At 36.5% G+C, this 26,142-nt stretch overlaps 1 protein-coding gene across 3 annotated transcripts; it reads right to left on the minus strand.

The window, feature by feature from the left end:
• Positions 1-1,720: 1,720 nt before the first annotated feature.
• On the minus strand, positions 1,721-25,522 carry LOC128017152 (actin-binding protein WASF3-like). Of its 3 annotated transcripts, none has more exons than XM_052602382.1 (10): positions 25,286-25,522; positions 14,020-14,164; positions 12,602-12,736; positions 7,982-8,135; positions 7,258-7,375; positions 6,809-6,892; positions 6,274-6,452; positions 4,946-5,230; positions 3,784-4,172; positions 1,721-3,198 (listed from the first exon to the last, which is right to left on the minus strand). In XM_052602382.1, exons 2-10 carry the CDS (start codon positions 14,150-14,152, stop codon positions 3,041-3,043), a joined length of 1,635 nt encoding a protein of 544 aa, XP_052458342.1. In that variant the 5' UTR covers positions 14,153-14,164; positions 25,286-25,522; the 3' UTR covers positions 1,721-3,040. The 3 variants fall into 3 exon arrangements, with proteins under 3 accessions (XP_052458342.1, XP_052458341.1, XP_052458344.1); XM_052602381.1 differs by having other exon boundaries at positions 14,020-14,161; positions 25,286-25,521; XM_052602384.1 differs by lacking the exon at positions 6,809-6,892 and having other exon boundaries at positions 14,020-14,161; positions 25,286-25,521.
• Between the last annotated feature and the right edge of the window lie 620 nt (positions 25,523-26,142).

Here is a 26,142-nt window from a genome sequence, read left to right on the forward strand (position 1 = left end):
CTACAAATACCTGAAGGAGAGACACCGAGGGCAGTGAAACAGGAGGGAAATGTGATCATTCCTGCTGTAAGTCACGACTATGACCTTTCTCAAAGTTAAGATCAGGCGAAGTTAAGACTCCAGTCGCCCTCAGTTCTCTGCCAATTTTTGAGGGATGAGAAAACATAAATAGGGAAACTGAAATGAGAGAAAGAGAGGGTGAAGAGACAGTAAATGCAGAGGATCATGTAGCAACAAAGAAGCACTTCTCAAGCACCACTTGTCTCGGAAGCAATGTGATATACTGTAGCATGTGTAAAATGATAGGGCGAAATTGGAGGATACAATCCATAATTCAATAGAGACAACGTTTAAAGAAAGGATGGACAGGCAGTGAGATTACAGCAAAGGTAATGGTTATGTAATACAAGGAAAGGTACATGATACTTGCTGTATTAAAACATGTTTCCCATACACTTTAGCCAATGAATTTCCTTGACTTTGCTAGTAATTAGGGCACAGATATAACTAAATAAGAAATACATCAAGTATTATGGTGCAAACAGATTTAAGCATTTTAGATCAGTGTATAACTACAAAAACTTTTTTATCCACACTATTAGAAATCAGAAATTTGCATGACTTTTGAGATTTAATCAATTGGCCTTCCTTTTTTTTTTTATGATTTCGGGAAATCACAATTTAAAAAAATGTCCAGACTTTATATGATCACAGGAGGGATCTTTTGATCATAGAAAGCAACCAACAAATCATTAAATCACAAAAATCCAAGGTACCTTTGGCCATTATTGATCTGAGTGCAATTAAATGATTTAAAAATAGATTGAAATGGAAATATTAAGTGTTGCCACAAACCACACTGAGAAATATTTTAAGAAGCACTTTAATGCCACTCCGTACATGCATGCAGCATTTGCCTACATATACATATACATATATACATATATATATATATATATATATATATATATATATATATATATATATATATATATATATATATACATATATATATGTGTGTGTTTTTTTGATACACTGATTTTCATACTGTTTCGTATCTATATAATTCAAAGTTCTGCCATTTTTACAAACTTCTATACATCACATTGGTTGAAACACAAAGGACTTCATTCTTTACATACAAATCACAGGCTAAACACAGCTCATGATAGCTGTTAAGTTGGGAGAGGTTAAACTCGAAGCCTCCCCCTTTGTGCAGTGAGTGACACATTTAACTAAATAAACAGAAAATAAAAGCTGAAATACTTAAGTGCTCTTATTCTGTACAAATCAGCATATATATTATTTCAAATGCCTCAGTGAGCAAGATGATTTAAAATTAAAAACACTAGCAAAAAACTGCTGTTCATCAATTCCAGTACATAATGTTAATTTCTATTTGTGTTTATGGGTACGCATTACCAGATCAAACAGGTAAGAGCACAGCTGTCTTCATTGTTGCCTGCTTAATTATGCTATGTTTGTTGGCTTGGTAACAATGCCGTGACATCTACTGTGGTAACAGTGTGATGATGACTGACAAGCGAATGGTTCGATCCTTAAGGGGACAGACGGCCACGCACTGAATCCATTTAAAAAGTAAGATAACTAGGAGTTTTTTTTCCTCTCTGAAAAGCCCAGGAGGAATACAAAACAAAGAAAGAGATTCTGACAGATATAATCCATAGCTACTAACACAGCACCACTTGAACACAGAGTATTAAAGTATTGTGTTTAATGAGCCTATAGATGAATAAGAGCCCAGTTCTGTCTTTTGCAGCAATCACAATTTGTTATTGTCTATTGGTGGATTCAGAATGCACCAATATAGTATCTTTTTACTTGAAGTCAAGAAAGCAAACGAAGCCCTAAAAATCATTCCAACCCATTAAAATGGGTTTAATAATTTAAATTAATCACATTTGGGGAAATAGTGTCACCAATAAAGTATATGAAACATCACCACTGAGCCTTCCAACATCCTTTAGATTCAGAAAATATCTTCTAGTCCCAGAAAGAACCTTTTTTTTTTTTTTTACACGCCCTTGATACAGTTTTCAGATTCAGATTGTCCATCCATGCTATTCAATAAGCTGCGATATTTTGAATGCAAACAGGTGTAACTTTTTATAAATTTGAATCAACAAACAAAAATCTAACTAAACATCTACTAAGTGTTTGTGCTCTATCGGAGCAAATCGCTCAAGAATATAGCTTTTTTTTGACTTGCAGTTGTAATTTCAACTGCTTTGTTATCTGCTTGATACTCAGTCAAAACATGCATTCAAGATATCAAAATGCAGCTGTTTCTTTGGGCTTAGACATGAAAATGTTTAGGTAAATGCTTAATATATTAGCCCCAAATGATTTTATAGCTATTTTCTTTGACCTTTAAGTTGTAATCCTGGGCGAGTAGGACTGAAATTAACATTGCATGATCATCCAGCTGGCTGTTCTAATATGGTCATGTTCTAAGGTTAGGGAGAGTGAGAGAAAGAGTGCAGCAGAGAGGACAGATGGCAGGACCCCCACATTCAGAGTAATTGATGAATAGTATCAAGGCAGTGGACTCAAATACTCTTCATAGATGACCAGGGGTTGGTTGCATAAACATAGTCACCATGTTAAGACTGTGTCTTAAGAATTGGTTAACCAAGTGGTTATCAGTCTTACTTTTAAGATTTAATCTATGTTTTCATGTCTTGCAGAAAAAAAATCAGGTGTCTAACTTTTAAGACTAGTCTAGGCACTTTATGCAACAGGCCAGTGATCTCTAACGGACATTGTTCATTAGACATTGTTGGGGTCATTAAACTTCGCTGTCAAGGCTTCAATTTAAGATGTACAATCTAAAATTCAAAAGTTTCTCAATCGGTCTCTTTGAGACTTTGTAGTTACACAGCCCTTATTTTTTAAACACATGAGCCGTGTTATTTTAGCATGCTACATTAGTTGTGATTATTCTGTTCTCTGAAACCTACAGTCTAAATCTTACTTCATGTTTTTTTTTTTTTTTTTCTCTATTGTTGTTTTCAATGTCTCAGTCTGACCACTCATTTTCATCAGGCTCAGAGTCTTCATCAGATTCGCTGTACTCCACGGCGATGCGACGGGATAATATAGTGGCCACATCGTTCCCAACCGGCTCCTTCTTTGCTTCCTGCTCCCGCTGCTCCTGCACCTTACGCAGCTGGATCCCTATGAGAAAATAAATAAAAAAAATTAAAAAAAACCTCAAGAACTGATAAGAAACACGGCTCAGGCCATATTTCTCTCAAAAAAATACAGTTCAAAAGTTTGGTGTCAGTAAGATTTAAAAAACATTTTTTCACAAAGTCTTTCATGCTCACCAAAGCTGCATTTATTGTATCAAAACAGTAATATAATTAAATATTACTGTGATTTAAAACAACAGTTTTATTTCAAGTAATTTTAAAATCTAATTGATTCTGTTCATAAAAACAGAATTTTTTTTGCGGCTATTACCTTCACAAATCATTCTAACACGCTGATTTGGTACTCAAGAAACATTTCTTATTATTATCAATGTTGAAAACAGATGTGCTTAATATTTTTGTGAAAAATGACTTTTTTCAGGATTCTTTTATATTAGAGAAAGATCAAAAGAGCAACATTTATTTGAAATAGAAATATTTTGTAACATTATAAATGTCTTAACCGTCACTTTTTAATAATTTAATGTACTCTTTCTGAAAAAAAAAAATAATAATTTCAAGAATTAATATAATATAATATAATATAATATATAAGTGATCTCTTGACCTCGTCTGATGGCTGCCAGCAGGTCGCTGCGAGCGTCGCTCATTGGGATGAGAGGTATCTGGCCCTTCCTGGGGACAACTGGTGCTTCCGCAGGGGCAGTGGGCATGGTGTGTGAGTGAGGGTGTGGGTGGGGGTGTGTGGGTGGCCCAGGTGGAGGTGGAGGGGGCGCTGCGGGAGGAGGATGGGTTGGGGAAGGGGTGTAGGAAGCAGGGAGGGCAGGGGTTGGAGGAGAAACACTGTAGGTCTGGGAAAGAGATGGCATAGTACTGGCAGGGGCAGAGGAGGGGCCGGTGGGACTGTCAAAGGCAGTCTGGGCAGAAGGAATGATAGGAGGAGGTGGAGGAGGAGCAGGAGGTACAAAATACTCTCGATGTTGAGACTGCTGACCACTGAGATACAAACAGAGAAAAAAATTATTAAATCAAACACATTTACTGCACTCAGGAGATGAGCTCTAAACCTAGAAAAGTACAAACCTTTTATTTAATGTTTTAAATTTGAGCATGTGTCATGCCAAAAAAATCTACTCTTGCATGCATATTGTTATTGCTGACTAATTAAAAACTATTAAAAACTGTTATTGTGAATTGAAATAAAGCTTACTAAAATTACTAAAACAAATCAAAATAAATTAAAGACCGCTAATAAAAATGACAAAAGCATGTAACAAAATTTATTCAGAAATTAATTTAAAATAAATCTAGAACGCAAATTCAAAATATTAATAAATACTATAATGGGATGCAGATAAAACTAAAATGATGTGTGAGTGAGTTTGTGTGTTAAAAGATAACTAATGGTAAAAGATAATTTTACACATGATCATGTGTGTTTTGTAAGTTATTTAGACTTGATGAATGAAACCTGAGCATTTAGACCAGGGTAGTACAACCCCTAGAAGTTCATGATGGAGATCGAGTAAGAGAAACATAAAAGCAAACTGAATAAAATTCAATATGAAGTAAAATGAATAAACTCATCGTACATACAAAATGAATGAGTCATTACATTTATTATTCATTATATTTACTGAATGGTTGGAACGTTTATTTGAAATTTGTGGGTATTTCATGAAAATAATGTAAAGTATTAGAAAACCCTGCTTTACACCCTTTATATTACAGATATTTACTGAATTAAGAGAAGCTAAAGAATACCAGACCTGTAGTCTTTAGCCTGTAGAGGACGTGGCCCGTTGAGAGCAGGGTCTGTAACTGGTTGTCCATGGGACGTCTGAACCCTGCCAGTGGTCTGTCTCCCAGGTGGAGCGGAGGAGGAAGCGGCCGGCCGATACACGCGGTCTAGGGACTGGGTTTGGACATGAGAGGGGGCCATGAGGTGATCTTTGCCATTGGCAGCGGAGTAGGCACTGGCCACGGCCATCTGCTGAGCCGGGTGACTGGGGCTGCCTGGGTAAGAGTGCTCACCCATGTCTGAGGCAACCGACCTGATGATTGAAAAGAGACAGAGAGTGATAGACAAATGAGAGAGAAGGGGAAAAGGAAATGAAGAGATAAATATTCAGGTGCAAATATCTTCAAGGGTTCTTGAGCTTTAAAATTAATATTTTGGATTCCACAGATCAGCTTTACTAAAAGTGCAAGTGCTGCATGCTGTTTAAAAAACATGACAATTTTGACCGTTGATTGTGGATTTCCAAAGTCCTATGCATAGACTCTTAAGCTCCAAGACTTCATTTATTGTATATTAAAAAAAGAGCAATATTTGGAAATATAAATACAATTTAAAATAACCATTTTCTAAAATATTTTAAAATGTAATTTATTCCAGTGATGGGAAATACTCCAGTCTTCAGTGTCACATGATCCTTCAAAAAATATTCTTTATTTGTTATTATTCATTATTTGTTCAGTCTAATATGTAACCAATGTAAACATTCTTCCCTTCAAAACAATGAACAGCACCATTCACCTACAGTACATACTGCATATGTTCAACATACATTTAAACTCTGTATCTAAATCATTTTAATATATGAAATGTTCACACAGGCTTAGGGTTACAACAAATCAATGGATCAGAGCCGATTTATTAAAAGAGACAGTTTGAACTGATTCACCAAATGAATCAAACTTACGAAACAATTTTCAAACGTAGATGTTTAAATGTTTTGTACATTACTCTTCTGTTTTATTTGCTTAATGGTGCGACAAAGAACGACCATGTCAAATAACAGAAACTTTAGGAAAATTAATAACCACATAAAAAGCACATTAAAATCCTCACAATATGCGCAATGTAAAATAATTTCCCCAATGAAATAATTTTTTAACCTGATTATCAAAAGTTAAAAACTAATAATAAAACCTAATAAATAGATAGAACAGTGTAAAGTTGTGATGCTTTAGATTGTTAGTATGACAATAATATTGTCAACAGATGGCAGTAGAGAGCTATGTTAAACCGCATCTCATTTGTATTGCCAAAAAAATTAAAATAAAAAAGTCAAAGGCAAAAGAGACGCCCAACCTGTTGTCTGGTGAAAGCGAGCCCTCAGAGGACATGCCATGGTACGGTGAAGGTGTGAAGCGGGCGTCTGAGCGGAACTCCTTATCATACGCCATTACGTTCCACTCCTGCCTACGATTCCGAGCCTTACGAACCTTTTTCACCTCACGACTGGGGTCCTCCACCTGTTTCTGCTGCTCCTGAGTGAGTGACAGAGAGAGAGAGAGAGAGAGGGGGGAGAAAGAAAGGCTAGTGTTTCAGAAAGCCCAGGGTTTCATCACATTTGGTCAAAGAGTTTTAGGCTATAAGTTAAAAGAGCAAAGTCGCACACACACAGATTGTAGTGTCCACATTTTTCACTGAAAGGTGCTGTGAAGAAAGTTTTCTACATAATTCAAGGAATGCATTAAACACACACACACACACACACACACACACTCAGTAGAAAAGCTATTGAAGAGACTGTAGGGAAAAAAAGTGAATGCAGAAACTGGAGTCAGCAAAGTGAGGGGCTGACAGAGGAATAGAAGGACTGACAGAAATGCAGGTCTCTTACGGAGGATAGGAGGGGGCTTCTGAGAAGGGCCTGTCTGGAGTGGGGCTTAGTCTGGTCTGAGTGAGTCTGGCCTGAGCCGCTGGTCTAGAGAGAAGGGGGCAAAGTCTGGGGGAGTTAGAGCTCTCATTCACGCACACACAAAGACACATCCACTGATGTTTCCTTCTGCTTTCTTCTTTGCATATAAACACATAGACTTCTGGTTTCTCAAGAGGTAATGAATCTGAGAAACATTTTTCCAGTACTTGTTAAAGTTTAAAGTTAAAGTCAGTCTTAACCGTGAGCTATACCACATACAACAACAGTTATTTTGGTATCAACTTTTTGCTTTTTGGAAGTTCCAGCATTTTTGACATCCGTAAAGCAGTATGTGATTGTAGAAAGACCAGACAGCGCGAAACGGGACTATAAAGTGCACACAAAAACATATATATGCAATACACACACACCTTCTGTCTCCTCTTTTCTTTTCTCTTGTCCTCTGTGGCTTGCAGCATTTTCTCCCTCCAGAGGATAAAGAAGTAGGAGGGGTCTGTGTAGAACTTCAGTGCGTCCTTCTTATCATCTCTATAAAAAGAAAGAAAGACATATGATGGTTGCTACAATAGCATTTTCTCTGTGTAGAGATGTATTGAAGCATCGGGGTAGAAACCGAAAAACAACAACAACAAAAAAACAACAAAAAAACCAAACTGGGCTTTCAGACATACTTGAGAGAATATTTTCGGAGAGTGTGCATGGTATGCAGCGAGTGATTTATCATTTTGTCACACTACACCAGAGATGCACAAACCAGGGAATGTGGAAATAGGAAATAAAACATGCAATTGCTGCATTTTCTTCATTTCTAATTTATCTTGTTTTAACATTTTTTTTTTTTTTTTTACAAAATTGAACATTTTAATATAACAAAGTTAAGCAACATTTACTTTCAGTCCACTGCCTTCAATAAAGGTAGATTTTTGGCCCTTCATAGTAAAAAGTTTAGGAACCTCTGCACTTCATCATTATTTGCCTTAAAATGTGTTTGTTACTGGAAAAGTTACACTATTTTAAAACCTGCTGAGATGATGTTATGCTTATGAAGAAAAGTAGAAGATGCAGTGTTGCTAATGTTATTTGACATGAGTTAATAATGCCCAGATTTTGGAGTGAGGATAATGATGATCTCACCTGTAAGGGCTGAGAATGTTAAGAGGGGGAGGTTTGTCTCCACGGTGGTAGAGCTCCAGGACAGGATTTGGGATTGAGCTTCTGGAAACCACCTGCTGGTCCTGAATGGTGGAGCTCTTGAAGGCCTTCCTCATGTTGATATCCTGCAGAGAGACTGAAGATGGGGGATAGAGGAAGTATTATAGAGGAAGTAATACTATTACCCAATAATACTGATAAATAAATTTGAGATGAGTTTAATATTTACTATATAGTGATTAAAGGTCTAGTTTGACTAAAAGACCAGCCGTCAACTGATCAGCATAAAGAGTAAAGGGCCTTAAAGTAAAGCTGTGTGGAATCCCTTTTTAAGTCTCTTATGTATTTGCTGAAATAAAGGATGAAGCTGTCCAGGAGACAGCAGATGGTCATTCTCTCATTCCCATACAAGATGAGCTAGATGATAGATCAGCTGCACATTTAAAAGCAACATCATTGCTTTGCCTGCTCTAGAACATGCAGAGCTCCAGCCTCACAATTCCAATTCCATGTTTCTTTTCAGTAGACTGAGCTGTTCGCCAGTGAATTGAGATGTTAGGTACATTGCCTGCACAAATCAAAACCAAGGCAAGAACCTATACACAGAGCAAGGCAAGGCAAGTTTATTTATATAGCACATTTCATACACAATGGTAATTCAAAGTGCTTTACAAAAAAGAAAAGAAAATAATAATAATAATAATAATAATAATAATAATAATAAAAATCACAACAATAAAACAAGTAATTTAAAAACTATGAAAATTATTTAAAAATTGATTCAAGAGGTTTAAAATGAGTTTAAACAGTTAAGAATAGAAAATGAATATACATAAAATACGGTGCAATCAGTTCGGACATCGCACAGTGCTCATTCAGTAAATGCACAGCTAAACAGATGAGTTTTGAGTCTAGATTTAAAAGTGACTAGTGTATTAGCACATCTGATCTCTTCTGGAAGCTGATTCCAACTACACGCAGCATAGTAACTAAAAGCGGACTCCCCTTGTTTTGTGTGAACCCTTGGTATTTCTAACTGACTCGATCATAATGATCTGAGTGGTCTGTTGATTGATATATATTCCAACATATCTGCTATGTATTTAGGTCCTAGGCCATTGAGTAATTTATAAATGAGTAAAAGTACTATCAAATCAATCCTAAATGTAACTGGGAGCCAGTGTAAGGACCTGAGGACTGGTGTGATACTGTATGCTCAGATTTTCTGCTTCTAGTCAGAATCCTGGCAGCAGCGTTCATGATGAGCTGCAGCTGTCTAATGATCCAAGATGGCAATGCGTCCACATCTTCTCTCTTCCGTCAAAACAGTGTTTTCATGTTTTTTGTCTTGTGAGTCCCAGAGTTTTTGTACATCTTCATCGCATCTACCTGTCTTTAAGTGCGCATACAGTCGTGAGTTTCTGCTTGATGTTGGCAGAACCACATTTTTAGAGTTAAACTCCTGCTGGTCTGCTCCAGAGGCCTACACCCTCACTGAGCCACACTACTATATCTGGCCCTCAATGGAGGCGTGAGAGGAAGCAGAAGAGGGAGATAAATCTTGAGGTGGTGTGTTTACATCAATGATGTGTGGTGCCGCGATGCTGTTGCGGTCTGCAAACACTACTCACCCCTGGCGGAGTTCAGATTATTAAGTGCTGGCCGCTCTATCTACCGAGGGAATACACAGCCATACTGCTCATTGCTGTATACACAGTACATCCCTCTCAACATCTCTCTGCTGATCGAGCTGAACACCTTCTTCGTTTGATTTGTGGAACAAAACAGCACCACCGCACAGAAGACTCCACCTCCTCCCGGCGACCGGGTGATGGCGCTGTCCCCGGCAGCGTGAGGAGATCATCTCAGCAGGATCAACGCACACAAAGCTCCGGGTCCTGACAAAATTCCAGAGTGTGAACTGAGAGACTGTGCAGTGGAACTCACTGATGTCTTCACAGACATTTTCAACATCTCACTAAGTCAAGCATGCTTCAAATCTACCACCATCATTCCAGTCCTGAAGAAACCGTCTCCATCCTGCTTCAATGACTACCATCCAGTTGCAATTACTCCTATTCTCACGAAGTGCTTTGAATGGCTAGTCATGCACCATATCAAGTCTGACGTATGCTCTCCTAGACTCACATAATAACCGATCCCTTCTAATTATGACCTGAACCATCTGAGTACCATCTCAGAGAGCCAGACCCAGTCTCTATTGAAGTATCTTATGATCGACAGTGTCAAACGCAGCACAGAGATCTAGCAGGACCAGCACTGATAATATACCAAAATCAGAATTTAAGCGAATATCATTTATTATCTTAATGAGCATGGTCTCTGTGCTGTGATGCAGTCGGAAACCAGATTCAAAATTGTCCAGGTATCCATTTGAGTTTAAGTATTTGTTCAGCTGATTTAAGACTACCTTTTCAAATATAAATAATGCCTTTTCAATTTTACCTTTTAAATAAAGCCTATAAAAGGAAGATTTGATATTGGTCTATAGTTGCTCAAAATGGTGTTATCAAGATTGCTCTTTTTCAGAAGGGGTTTTAAAAAAAAAGACTAAAATGAAGTTGTATAAAAATGAACAGTCTGTTTCTTAAAGAAAGCTGTGTACAAGTAGAAAAGAGCTATTCAGACATTCTGTAACATCAGTCAAGCAAGTGGATCTAAGTGGATCAGTGATAACACTGTGTGGAAATTATTGTCTTAACTGTGGACCAATGCTAAATGACTTAAGTTCTTCTACATTAGTCTAGGGGTTGTCTGTTACTGTGGTGGCGGGGCTTGTTTTGATGTAAAGAATGATGCACTGCCTCAATCGCCTTCTAATTATACCCACCACAGCAGAACACTCACGATATTAAAGCACTGGCGGTGCCTCAGGGGCCACTGTACTGCTTTATTGAACATTAATAATTCAATATTCAGAATTCTAGCTGATCTGATGGCAGGAATGGGGTATATAAGGTCAAACCTGGGACAACTTATAAAACCAGTCCAACTTATAAAACCAGTCAAAATATGTACTATGAGCTTTGAGCCACAATGCAATGCTACAGTAATGGAAAAGAAAACCCCTCTCATTGTCCATTTGTTCAAATAACTATTATTTGTTATCTTACACCTATTATCTGCCTTGACCATTAAAATAGCTGTCTTTTTCATTTAGAAGTGTTTCCTGTTAGATTCACCTGTAATCAGAATGTTATTGATTAAAATAATAATAATCTGAACTGAGCAGTGCTATTTTAGTATCACTGTACTATTATAGTTTCTATTAATATTTTATATTATTAATAGTTTGATATTTTCTGTTTTTATTTGAACCTTAAAGGTTTAAAGTTAACGTTTTAGTAATTTTGTTTCCTGTTTTGTCATTTTTATTATTATTATATAGTTTTTACTTATTTTAATTTTAGTTATTTTATTACATTGTTAAACATATTGACAATAAGAAATGTTGTTATGGCTACTTCCTGAAAAAAAGAAGATGGTTTTTAAAAATATTTTATTTTTGATAATGTTTATTATTTATTGTAGTTTTTTTTATTTATTTTTGGTTTTAGTTAACTATAGTAACCCTGGCTCTAACACATATTATTATCTAATGAGGCACTGCTCTCTAATATACAGCTCTACAAATCACTCACTGACTACTCGTTATTTTGTTCTCTCTTTTTTGTATCTCTAAATATCTCTTTTGTCTTTGTGTGCAAAACAAGCTCAGTTTTAAGTCTGGATTGGCTTGTTATAAATTAATAATTAGAACGGATGTTAAGGGGGTGGGGGTGACATTTTTGGATCAGACACAACCACGAATGCCAGCAAACCCCATCACCCTTTTTGGAAACACACAATATTCTGTCTCTTCCGCTCAGAGATGTCTCGATATTCAGAGATCTCATTCTTCTCCTCTCACTTCCCATCTCCTTCCCAACCCTCCATTCTACATGCAGCACACATAAACCCCAGACCACCATCAGGTCAGACAGACCTGAGATAGACATTAGAGTGCTATAAACACACACACGCTCACTGTGAATCAGGTCATCGCTCACTGTGAATCAGGTGTTAATGGAACACTTTAGACTTTAAAAGAAACGTCGATGTATCTTCTCCGTTAGTGAGGGGGTCACAGGGGAGCAGGAACATATTAAACCCTCTTTATCGGCTCTCCAGTTATCGATCACAGCTGGGCTGGATGTTTTAAATAGACGAGGACATCGTTAGAACATGTAACTCGGTCCTAATCTTTATTTTGCATACTGACAGGGTGTTTACCGATAAAAATATCTTCTCTTATGTCCATCAAACACATAGCCTGACTGCAGAGTTGTGCTGAGCTCTGCTATCTGCTTCTTTTATTGAGACAAGAGACTGATAGGTATACGGTTTGATGTCTCTCCCTTTCATGGCAGAGAAAGCTGGGCCATCCTTCTAACAACAGGCTAAAAGCAGAGCATTATAGAGGACAGCTCTCGAAGGCAAACATGCTCTGTGTCAGCCTCTCTCTAGCTGCTAGCTGCTACAGCTGAAAGCTTGATAAGATCTGGAGATGATGCAGAGATTAAGGTTAATGCTTGACGTTACCCTCTTCCACGGTGGAGTCCAGCTGGGTCACTTTGATAGCCAGCAGGTCCACTCTCTCTTGCAGGTTATTCATACGCATGTAGAAACTGTTGGCTTCATTAAACAGCTCTCCAAAGATGTCCTCTGCGTGACGACCTGCAAGACAGATGAGGACAGAAGTTCAGAGAATGGCAAACTGAAAGATCAATTGAATTTTCATGCTAGGTTGGGTGCTTGTCTAGCTAGTAGACTAAGCACAGTGGTTCTATTAAGAGGGTTTGTTAGAGTTGTTGAAGACCTTGGTGGGGAAATAATTTGCTTGTGTCAACACTATTTAATCATATATGAATTTTTTTTTTGCAAGAAAATATCTGCAGGTAAAAAAAAAAAAAATGTTTGCATATTGTTATATTGGTGTAAATAATATGCAACTCTTCCTTGTTTTCCTGAAATTTTGCACATGACACTACCATCATTGGCCTCACACACAACGAAGATGAATCTGCTTACAGACAGGAAGTTAAAGAGCTGGCTGGCTGTCTGGTGCAGTCACAACAGCCTGAAGCTGAACATGCTCAAAACAGTGGAGATGAACCCCCTGCACACCCCAACCACTATAATGGACAGCACTGTGGCTGCAGTAGATTCAATCAAGTTCCTAGGCACCACCATCTCTTAGGACCTGAAGTGGGACACTCACATTGACTCTATCGTAAAAACAAAAGGCCCACCAAAGGTTGTCCTTCCAACGCCAACTGAGGAAATTCAACCTGCCACAGGAGCTGCTGAAACTGGTTCAGCTACCAAATCAGATATCAAGAGACTACAACAGACCATCAGGACTGCTGAGAGGATTATTGGTTCCTGCCTGTCCAAACTCCAAGATCTTTACCTTCAGAGTGAGGAAAAGGGCTAAGAAAATCACTCTGGACCCCACACACTCTCAAATATTGCGCTCTGTTCGGCACTATAAAGCACCAGCCAACAGAACAGGATTTTCAACTTTACATGGTCTATTATGGCGGATACATTTATACATAGCATCTGATAATTGAACATTTGTAAACTACATAAACTGTACACTTGAAAATAATATATCTTTACATTCATTAAAACAATTATTTATGTTTTTCTCTATATTTCTACTTCTGTATTACATTGTATTATTTCATTTTCTCTTTTTCATATCTTAGTGTTATAGTTCATCTCTGCTGTGTATCATGCATGTTTGCACAATGTCTGCACTTTTTTCTGCACTGGAAGCTCCTGTCGACAGACAAATTCTTGATAATAAAGCTCTTTCTGACTAATTATGACCCAACTATTTTAACTATATTTTTATATAAAACAACCTAAGAATTGAATACTGCCAAAAGGATGAATCATGATTTTGTTTTAATACTGGAGAGAAAAAGAGCGAAAAGTAGGATGTTACTCACTCAGGCTGCCCAGTTGTTTGATGATGGCTGCCAGGGTGCTGTTGGTGACACACTCCAGCTCACTGGGCACTCCATCAGGCAGAGCTCCTCGACACAGGTGCTTGGGCTCGATACTCCTCTTCACCAGCGGCATGACTGACTACTGCTGACAGAGAGGAACAGGGAGACCCATTAAGACACAAATCAGCCAGCTAATGAACTCAAATCAGCACCAAATAAGGAGGAATATTTCCAGAGCTATAAATAAAAAATACACACATGCATTCAGTTAGGCAAAAAATTTTGTTTTTTAAATGTGTCATTGTTTGTTAAAGTTTATGAGAATTTCCTGAACTTACTTACAATTTAGGTTTAACAACGTATTTATTATGTTTTTAATTTTTGAAAAATTAATAACTATAAAAACAGCCCTAAAATAAACGAATGTAAACTGAGTATCCTCACAGCCAATTCGAAAATATGACATTTAAGAGAATTATTTATTTTCACACATTTTTAAAATATGGTTTTTAAATTCATAATACATGTATATTTTATTTAAATTTATATGATAATTTCATTGATTCACTTATAACCATAATTTTTTTTTTTTAAATCCGTTCTATAACATCAAATCTCAAAGCTTAAATTGTCTTTTCAGTTGAAACAGCATGGCTTAAGCATTTTATGCTGAATAATCATTTGTCTGAGTTTAATAGAGACGTCTGACATGGGTCCCTGTTTTTGAAAAAGGACCTACTGTAGTCTGTTTCTGTTTACAGACCACCTATGACCACAGACAAACAGTAATAGAGACAGTCAATGGCATCACACACACTGACACAAGAGCAATGGTTCAGCGACCTGGGCACACAGACAACATCGCCTGGCAACTAAAGCGGACGAGTATGCTGCTAATGAGACATGAAAAGAGTGCTGTTATAGCCTGGTGGGACCGCAGACGCGTGTGAGTCCCTGCTTTCTTTGTGCGTCTAGTTATTATTTCTGTGGGAAAGTGATTGGAAAATTTTCTAGACCGTTAATGTCAACAAACCTATATTGGTATTCATCAAATAATCCTAAAAAAAAAAAAAAGCCATCATGGTCAAAATGTTAAATCATGGTTTTCACAAACATATTAAGCAGTTCTCAGCCATTTTTATGGTGATAATAATAAGAAATGTTTTATGTGTCACTGTAGACTGAAGTAATGTCTGCTGAAAATTCCGCACAGGAATCACAAAAATGAATTATATTTTAACAATATTTAAATAGAAAACTGTTATTTTAAAGTGCCCATATTAAGCCAATTTAAGGTTCTTAATATTGTTTTGGGAGTCTTCTACACTAGGTTTACATGCATGCAAGGTCAAAAAACACTTTTGATTTTTCAAAATGTCGATAGAAAATATAAACATCTATTTTTTTTATCACACTTACAAGTTGTGATTGAGTGGTGACAGCTGGTCTAAATAAACTGGGTACGGAACCATTTTGCAAGAGCAAATGTTTTGTGAATTATGCATTTAATATCACCTAATTTTGCAACTATTCTCAAACAATTCATTCAAGCAGTTCTAAGATTCAGTCTCTCTAAACCCCTCCTTTCCGTGAGCCTACTCTGCTTTGATTTATCAGATGGCTCAGTCTGCTGTGATTGGTCTACTGCATACTGCACATGTCGGAAATGATACACCCATTGCCATAGTTTAGGGAGACAATGACTTTATCTCGCACTTTCGACTTTATACCTTTACAGAAAATGTATATACACATACAGCTACACAGCTACACACTGCAGTATGAAAGTATTTCATAATATTACTGTTTTTACTGTAGTTTTGACCAAATAGCTGCAGCTTTAAATGCAGAACAAAAACCTTAATCATTCTAAAGGTTTGTCTGAATGTAGTGGATTTCTATTAATAATCAAACAACTGTGTCAAATTCAGACCTCCACTCCACGTGAGGTCACAATAAAAATAACCATGTCACTTTACAATATTAGTTAGTAAATAATGTTTAGCATTTTTAATGTGACTGATATCACAAGAACTACAGCAAGGGCTCTTTTAGTCAAACCAATCACAGGGATTATTAATTTTTTGAAATTCTGCTCTCACAGTGTGAATCAGACATGTGAAACGCCATGTGAATTATTCCACTGGAATACACTTGAAATCTCGTTTCTTAACTAGGGAAATGCAAAAGACCAGATACTTTATTTTATCTGTCAATAATGGATGGCATTTTAAATTATGTGTCAATGTTTCTAAAATGTTAATATGATGGAATTTCTTCTTGCTTTTTATCAATCAAGTGCTAGCACACACTATCACAACAGTTACACAGTAGTTCAATAATAGATCACTCTGCACTAAAACATTTGCACTCTATTTTAATCTGTCTTCTCTGAATCTCTCGGTCTGCTCATGAATAAAGCAACAGAGATGAGTGAGACTGTAGAAGCACAGGACTGTAATCCTTACTTCCCCAAGCGCACGGCTGGAATGTGTGAAGTGTAAGTAATAAAAGGATGGGTTAATGGAGAGAGAGAGAGAGAGAGAGAGAGAGAGAGAGAATGAATATCTGTCGGTGTTGGAATTTGGAGCTAAAGAACACATCTAACTCTCTCAAAACCTGGCTGTCTCTCAAAAAACCCTGTGTACTTTGCCTACATTTATTCAATAAACACTTTTTTTTTAATGACTTTGACTTTCAGAGAATTCATGATATGCATTTTATTAGTATTATATGCATTTTATCAGTATATCCCACTCATCTGTGATAAAGTATACTTTGAAAGCTGTGCACAAGATGGAATGTGAAAAGTGAAGTATATCTGGGCCATAAAAAAGTGAGAGAAACTTCTCATATTTAATGAAACTAAAGTAGTTAGTTTCCATTAATACAATGGAAATAAAAAAAAATCATAAAGACTATATGGACATATTTAAAAAAATATATATAATAATAAAAATGACAAAAACAAAAAATTGCAAATGTTTTTAGGTAAATGTAAAATAAAAAAAACTTATTTCAATGATACAAACTCACTTGATGTCTGTATGAAACAACTTGATCACTTAGACACAAACTGTCGAAAAAATTGGTGTTGAGAATTATGGGAAACACAGAGAAAATAAATCAGTGAATGAAAGCGAGAGGGTAAGCCAAAAGTTTGCCACCTTGCCCGGAGGGGACTTGGTGTTGTTGCCATGGAAACAACACTGAAACGTTTTCTGAGAAAGGATTGAATTAGAGAGAGAGAGAGAGAGAGAGAGAGAGAGAGAGAGAATGAGAGAATTAGAGAGAGGGAGAAATGAAAAATGGTGCAGACAGAATCCCACACTATATATCTCTACAAGATCAAGAATGCAGCAGAGCCCCACCCACTCCGATAAGCCCCTCCCTCTGATACAGTGGGTATAGAAAAGAATCCCCCCCCCCTTAAAAAATAATCACATTGCCTGAAATGAAGACATATACCAGATGTTTCAGTATACTGGATCCGTGGAGTCGGTGTTCCTTTAACACGGACTCCACGGATCCAATATACTGAAACATCTGGTTTTCACCCAACTGTTTTACATTTATTTAACATATAACGGACTGTGTTTACTTAAATACTACACACGACTGGCATTAATGACATTACAGTGTGTATATTTGACCATTCAAGCACAATAAAACACGAAAGTGATCTGTTTTCGCGATAGCATGCTGTCGAGAGAGGGGCTTTCAGTGCGTGCGCTTCAGCTGGGTGTCAGTCAGCGCGAGCAACACTTTGAGTTCTCATTTATTGCTTATTACACTTAATAACTCTACCAAGTGCGTCCCACTCTTTATTTTCTCATTTATGCAAGTTTCCTTATCACTCAAAACGTGTATAACGTTTAAGCAGTACTCTGTTACACAGATATATTTGTATACCGCGGAATACAGGATACAGAAAAATCTCTAAAGACAGACACTTTATTTCACAGTAACAACATATACGGTACAGTACCATCATACCAGCCCTAGTGCGACTTATGACATACAAGTGAAAGATACAACACCAACATGTCAGTAAAAAAAAAAAAATATTTGGAGTTGGAAAAGATTCACTCCCTCCTTAAAATGACTTGTAAACTAAATCATGTGCAGCTAATCACCTTCTCAATAGCACACAAAGCCACCTGACTTTCATCTGTGATCAGATGTGGTCAGGAGAGAGGGAGAGCAGCAGAGTGAATTCATGAGATTCTGTAATGTGTGGCGGAGAATGTAAAGCAGTAATATGTAATATGTGACATGAATAATAGTATTGAGCATATGTGGTTCCCCTCATTAACCAATGCTAAACACTCATCCACAATCATCTGATTAGAAGCAGTCATAGTACAGCAGCAGGAGACTGTGAGAGTGTGGCTTCTGTCTGTATGACATTAAATAGCAATACCCACTATGGAAGGTGTGTAGGTCTAATGGTTTTTTTTAATGTGAGTCAGTGTCATTTATTATCATTGTGTGTGCAAAAGCATCTGCTCTGTGTGAAACAGACTGCATTTATAATGGAATTAATGGCCCAGCACTCCCTCTCTACAGACAAGTGTTTAAAAGTCAGTGGAATGCCATCAAACACTCGTCTCCCACTGTGAACCAAGTGCATGTGGTCTGCTTGCAAAATATCACACACCATATCATTAGCCACAAACACTTAAATTCATTCTCTCAATCTAATTTAATCCATCCAGTAGAGAAGATAAAAGTCTACACAAGTTATACGATTATTATGCTCACCATAGCTGCATTTATTTGGGCAAAATTAAACTCAGTAACTCTTTGAAATATTACTCAAAATTTTAAATTAATTTTTTTCTATTGTAATATATTTTAAAAGGTGATGTTTTCTTGTGATGGTAAAGCATAATCCTATTCCCAATAGGCAAATGTCTTATTATTATCACCAATGCTGACAACAGTTGTTCTTCTTACCATTTTTGTTTTTTTTGATGAATACAAAGTTCAAAAGAACAGCATATAATCGAAACAGAATTTATTTGTCTGTCACTGTCACTTTTGATCAATTAAATACATGCCTGCTCAATAAAACTAATACTACTTTACTGACTCCAAACTTCTGAACAATAATGCATTTTACATTTCTATAAGGACGGCAATCACTATACCTAATGTTAATTTTAAAACACTTATAGAAATGTTTAAATGTTACTTCACCTTCAAAAATGTTCCAATATTAAACATTTGAGAGAGATGCTGACATACTGTAATCATTACTGCATTTAAAAATCAATATCATACATCTATGCATACTTGTGACCATACACAAAACTGACAAATATGCTCAAACATCAGACTCATATCTGCCTCCTTTCTCTTCTCCCAGCAAATTAGCTTTCAGGAGGAAACTATGATTTAAATGTCAAATCAACAGGAGCATGAACTGCAGAGCTGCACTTGTAGGTCGATCTGATGAGGAGACATTAGTCTGTGCTGCTCAGATTACAGAGCCCCTGATCCCCCAATCTGCAGGCTTCCCTTCACCTCTTCAAAGTCAGGATCAATGCTTAGGCCCTCTGAGAGTCGTGCTGATCAACCCCCAACCAAAGCCACCAATCAAACATACAAAAACAAAAAAAGGATTACGATTACATTCTCTTTTCTTATCACACATATTCAGAGCTGTTCAGAATAGAGAGCAAGTGTGTCATTAGTGCAGACTGAGAGGAAGTGTTGCTATGGTTTCCTTTCATTCCCCTGATTGTCGCTTGATCAAAAAAATAAGCCAAACACTTTGAAAGACAAGATAGTTAGACAAACAGCTAGACAGAGCAACCACTGTACATTAACCCTCTGAAGGTCAATGACTCCAGACCACTGTTATTTTAGTCTTATTTATATACTATTATAATTTAAGCATCTTGTTATTATATTTCTAGTTGTCATATTAATTTTAGTTTAAAGGGATAGTTCACCCAAAAATGAAAAATATGTCATTAATAACTCACCCTCATGTCGTTCCAAACCCATTAGACCTCCTCTGTTCATCTTCGGAACACAGTTTAAGATATTTTAGATTTAGTCCGAGAGCTCTCAGTCCCTCCATTGAAGCTGTGTGTACGGTCTACTGTCCGTGTCCAGAAAGGTAAGAAAAACATCATCAAAGTAGTCCATGTGACATCAGAGGGTCAGTTAGAATATTTTGATTTTTGAAACATCAAAAATACATTTTGGTCCAAAAATAGCAAAAACTATGACTTTATTCAACATTGTCTTCTCTTCCGTATCTGTTGTGAGAGAGTTCAAATCAAAGCAGTCTGGATATCCGGTTCGCGAACGAATCATTCGATGTAACCGGATCTTTTTGAACCAGTTCACCAAATTGAACTGAATCGTTTGAAATGGTTCATGTCTCCAATAAGCATATACTAATTTAATTACATAATTTTCCTTTTTTCCTTTAAATTTTTTTTGTGTTTTGGTTATTTTCATTAGTGTTTTTTTTTTAATAATTATTATTATTTAGGTTTAAATTATATTATTAAAGTTTTAGTTCTAGTTCAATAACAGCTTTATTTTTATTTTATTTTTTTATTTTATATTTCCAGTTAGTAATCGTAGTGCTACTAAACTTATTTCAGTTAGCTGTCAAGACATTTCTAATTTTCATTTAGTTTAACTTTCTAATATTTATATTTCATTTCAGCTTTATCTTAACTAAAAACCATGTTTTTAATAATTAGAGTTTAATTTTAGTTAATCCTGCTTCAAACAAAGCCTCAATGTCAGACCCTCAGTGTCGATGAACAAAAGTTCCTCCCTAATCATGTGGACCAGTTCTTGCGGATCTGATTTTGAATGCATCAGATATGCTATTTGCAAGTCAAAAAAGTTTTGTTCTTGTCATGAATGATACAGCTTTAATGGGACCTGGTAACATTTGTTACATATGGGTTCCCTCTGGTTTAAGAAAAGCCCAAACTTTAGCATTAAATGAGACCTGATAGAGCATAAACTGGGATGGGCTTCAGGGTTAGTAACACTTTTTCTGTCTCTCTCCCATGAACTCTTCTCACTCCGTCACACACAATTAAATGCGCTGCATTCAGCACAATCAGGACAAATCAGTCAGGCGACCATGTGACCTGGAGTCCCTGTGCCCCAGTGCACAAACCCCTAGCTGGATAAGGCCTGGAGCAAAAAGGGTCACTCCTCGGGGTGAGTGCTTTGCGGTCTGCTCTGATCTGAGACCTTCTTTGTATCTAAAGTTCCATTCACGTTTTTAGGATATGGATGGGTCCTTCATCTGTGTAAATGGAGCAGGCTAACAGGAGAAAGAAACTGGGGTGTTTGGAGAGACGGTGGCAGCGGATTAACTAGAGAGTGAAATATGGCTGTGGGCTGAATGGAGATAGATGAAACCTTCAGCCCAGGGAAGAACTACAAAAATGGATTACTTCAGTTTGATTTTCAAACAAAAGATTCACAGAATTTCATTTACTTTTCAAATGCATGTCATTGATCTTGTTGTAAATAGTTCATTCATGCATTTTTCATTTCATATTAGCTTTTTTTACTCAGATGTATGTCACAATATGGAAGAAAATATATTTTGTAAATTCCATTACAAAAAGACTTAAAAGAATCAGAGCACAAAGTGCAAAACTAAACATTTTCTAAATCAGCTTAGTGGGTTGTCTAAATGACTAGGTCCCAGGCATCCTGTATAATTCAATTGGTTCAAGGTCATTGCAATAAAGTCTTATTCCTTAAAAAATAAATATGCTGACAGTTATTCTTTTAAACAAACTTGGTTTTGCCAAAAGTATTTTGATGCTGGACAAATAATCGACCATCCAGACCAACTGTTATCACCATACCAGAGATCACAGACCTTCCCATGCTGACTGACACCTTTTCTAGTCTAGTAAAGTTCAACTAGTAATTTTGTTATGTGGTTTTGTAAGGTTTCTATTTAGCTTTATTTTTTACAAAAAAAAAAAAAAAAAATTATATATATACACACACACACACACACACACACACACACACACACACACACACACACACATAAACACAAATGAGACCTGAATGCCAGTATTCAGAACATTTCAGAAGTATCTGGAATCTGCTTTTTGGTGATAAACACTGATATGGATATGGATTTCATATTAACTCTATGAACTCATAAGGTCCCTGGCACCATCCAGCAGTGGTGTATAAAGTATAAAGAGTATGAAAGTCATACTCAAGTACACAGCTTGAGTAGCGAGATTGTGTTCAGTTTTAACTATTTCTTCCATTTTGTTTTTTGGATAAGAATAAGAAGCACTTCTGGTACTTAGTGTCTTTCATTCCAACATAAGAAAACATTTCTAGAATCTGCATCTGAAAAAGTATGTATTTACACAGTTTATGTATCTCAGAGGGGACATGGATTCATTTAAACTGCAGTTACAGATGTATAAAAAAGCCTAATGTTTTGTTTTTAACATAAAACGTTGAATACAGACATCTGAAATACTTAAAAACATGAAAAAAAAGTTTTAATAGACTAATAAATTAAATGTGTGTGCACTCTGTGTGTGATTTGGTGATAAAGCCTACTTGATGACGTCCGATTGCACATCATTACAACAACACTTACCATATTACCACAGACGATGCTGTATATCGCACAACCCAGCCTCAACTTGCGTGGAAAATGAAATCATACATGGTTGTGCATGGCGCGCACTTGTTTGCACACAAGCAAAGATGTGCAAAGGAGTCTAACTTGCAAACGCCAGACCACTGATTTGTCAAACCTGCTTTTCTGCAATCTGTGTTCTTTTTACTATTTTGTAGTAAGTAACTAATATACTTAGTGGAAATGTATCGGAGTAAAAGTTTACATTTTAAATAGGAAATTTAGTGGAGTAAAAGTAAAATTTGTCTGAAATATAAAAACTCAAGTAAAGTACAGATACTCCCAAAAATTACTTACGGTAAGTAATGTAGCAAAGTATTTTTACTTTGTTACATTACACCCCTGCCATCCAGCCACACTGGGCTTAGATTGATGACATTGTACACCAGTGAATTGATTCCCAACATCGATGATGACCACGGTGACTGCAGTAACTGCAACAACAACACATCATCGATCATGCCCTACTGCTGCCCGATATTGCTGAGTAAGCATGCTGGTAAAACAGGCTGCGTGTGTATGTGTGTTTGTTCACAGAACCAGAACTGAATGACTCCTACTCCTAATAAGTACCAACTAACAGCTGTTGACAACTGAAGTGATTGAATAATATAAAATGAGAGAGACACTGGTTTGGACAAGCTCTCTCGTATCCTGATATATGTACTGTGTCCTGGAAGGGCCTTTCCTATGAGCTCAATAGAGTGGTCATGCTTGCATTTTCTTTTCTTTTGTTTTGGTGGTGATTAACAAAAGCCAAAGGCAAAATAGCAGCAAACACCACTTTTACACAGCCATTGCTTTTCATTTGCACACAAAAACAACAGAGAGGAGAGGTGGCCTGCTGTATGACAACAAACAATATGCTAAACTGACTTTCAGGTTTTAAAAAAAAAATGTTGGCTGAAGTGGACTCGTACATAGTCTTTTCACAATTTTTTTTTCAGGAGAAGGGTGTTTTGTTACTGCCCAAGAGTTACCTAACCTCTAAAGCAGGCCCACGCAGTGAGAAGCCCAGCTCTGAAAACACACAAACACCAGTACAGCTCTGGAAAACTCATACAAGAGAAGAACGGCCAAGCAATACAATGTGGTGAAGCCTCCACATTCAACTCACCACTGGGTTAACTAGTAAACAACATGACCACAATAGAACTTCATACATTAAATTCTTTTTGACAAATTGGGGGCATTTAAAAGCACAGGTCACCCCAAAATTAAACTTCTGTCATAATTTACTCACTTTCAGACCTATGCAAGAATGTCACTATACAACACCACTCAATTTCTCACACAAATAAACCGACTTGTTACCTAACTAGACTTGTAACCAACTGACTTGAGACTTGGCTTGGACTCTCTTGAACGGTCTTAACATTTTCCATTTTAAAATTGTATAATGATTTTAGTATAGCACTTTCCTGCAAACTCAAGGTCACTTTATAAGTTGTGAGTTCATATAAATAAGAACAACAACTAAACAACACATTTAGGTATAAAGGAGAAACATTTTTAGACAGTTTCAATAAAAAGGAGTCTGTGACATATACTTCAGACAAAAAACAAAACAAAAAAAAAATTATATATATATAGTTTTTTTTTTTTTTTTAAAGAAATAGGCATTTACAAAAAGGCTTGCATAAAAATTAGTTTATTAATTTTATTTTTAATAGAGGAAAAGAATACAATATACATAAGACTTGACTTGGACTTGTATACCAGTATGCCTACAGAATTGGCATCAATGCTAAAGTTCAAGTAAACAGATCTATTCATTCAGAATCGGCTCATTGTCAGGGACATCAAAATGCTGACAGTGTCATAATCTAATGTGGCATTTCAGAGTCGGTAAGCAAACATTCACTCTGCCTAATGTGATAAAACTGACATCAATCCTCTGCAGTTCGAGGCGTTTTTGGGCCCTACAGAGGTGTGTTGGTATCTATATAACGTTTTAAAACATATATAACAGTATTCAAATATAAATAGTTAAAATAATTATTGACATTTTCATGCAGAAGTGATGACAACCAAATATTGAGGCTTGTAAGAAATGCACTTGACATACCCTGTAGTTAATACAAACGTTGTTAAAGAGCTCAAACCTCAGGGTCCAACATTTACATTTACTCAAATGCATGTAACTGAGAAATCTAAGAGAATATATGTTTGAAAAGGGGGACAGACTTTCAAAAAACATTATGACCCATTATGATTATGTTTATCACGATCACAGTTTTGTTTTGGTGACTTAAAACAAGAAATATCCCACATATATCATCAGCCACATTGAATTATGGAGACCACAAGACCTTTAGGCTTAATAGATCGACAAATGATAAAATACTGTAGACATACAAAAATTGATGTATTATGTCGCAGCCACAACTGACTCGACATTTTGTTTGTCCAACAAACGATATAATCCACATCCCGTATTTTCATGGTACAACATATTCATCGTCAAACACACACACACACGCGCGCGCACACACACACACACACACGCACACAGTCTTTTTTCTGTGATCAAAGCAGCTAGGCTTTTTCCAAGCCCATGAGATGCAAAACAGCAATTAAAATAGTGTTTACCTGTGTTTATCAAGCGCTGGTGCGGCGTCTCTCTGATATCGGTCCGTATTTTGCCCTCCCTCTGTTTTGTTACATCGCATGAATCGCTCGGCAGCTATTTTCTGCCAGCATTTGACGTGAATAACGGTACGCGAGACAAATCTCGGAACGGTGCCCCCAGCCAGTGCGTTAACTTGACAGCATCGAGTCTTCAGCTAAAGCGCGATGAACGCTGCCCTGTGCTATACGCATGCGCACAGACCGGGGCTATGACCACCTCCCACCAAAAAAAAAAAAAAAAAAAAAGGATGGGGGGGGGGGGGGGGGGGGGGGGGGTTGAGTGGAGCAGAAAAAGAATAAATTAACACTTTACCTCTGAAATCTTCACAAAAAAATCAGCGAAGACGGTCCAGTAAGGTAGATTATATTGTCCGTTTTAGTATGTGCTGTCGTCTGATAAACGCCAGTGTTACGCGTGAAGCCAATGTAAGCACAAACTAGTTACGTAAAGAAAAGAGCTTTTCTAAACAGAAAATTGTGCAAATTCAAGTTTTGAAAATTAGAGCTTAGATTATGCATGATTTGCATCCTATTCCATTAAGTATTTTATCAGTAGATGGCAGCATCGTTGATGATAACACATAAAACAAAATGCACAAACATTATATACTTAAAAAAATTGACACATTTAACAGTAATGTAAACATTTTAAATACTTGGTTAAAGTTACCTCAGCATATACGTTATAATATATATATATATATATATATATATATATATATATATATATATATATATATATATATAGTAAATATGTATATATATATATATATATATATATATATATATATATATATATATATATATATATATATATA

Source organism: Carassius gibelio, chromosome A7, assembly GCF_023724105.1.
Source record: "Carassius gibelio isolate Cgi1373 ecotype wild population from Czech Republic chromosome A7, carGib1.2-hapl.c, whole genome shotgun sequence".
In the NCBI taxonomy this organism is placed as follows: Eukaryota; Metazoa; Chordata; class Actinopteri; order Cypriniformes; family Cyprinidae; genus Carassius; species Carassius gibelio.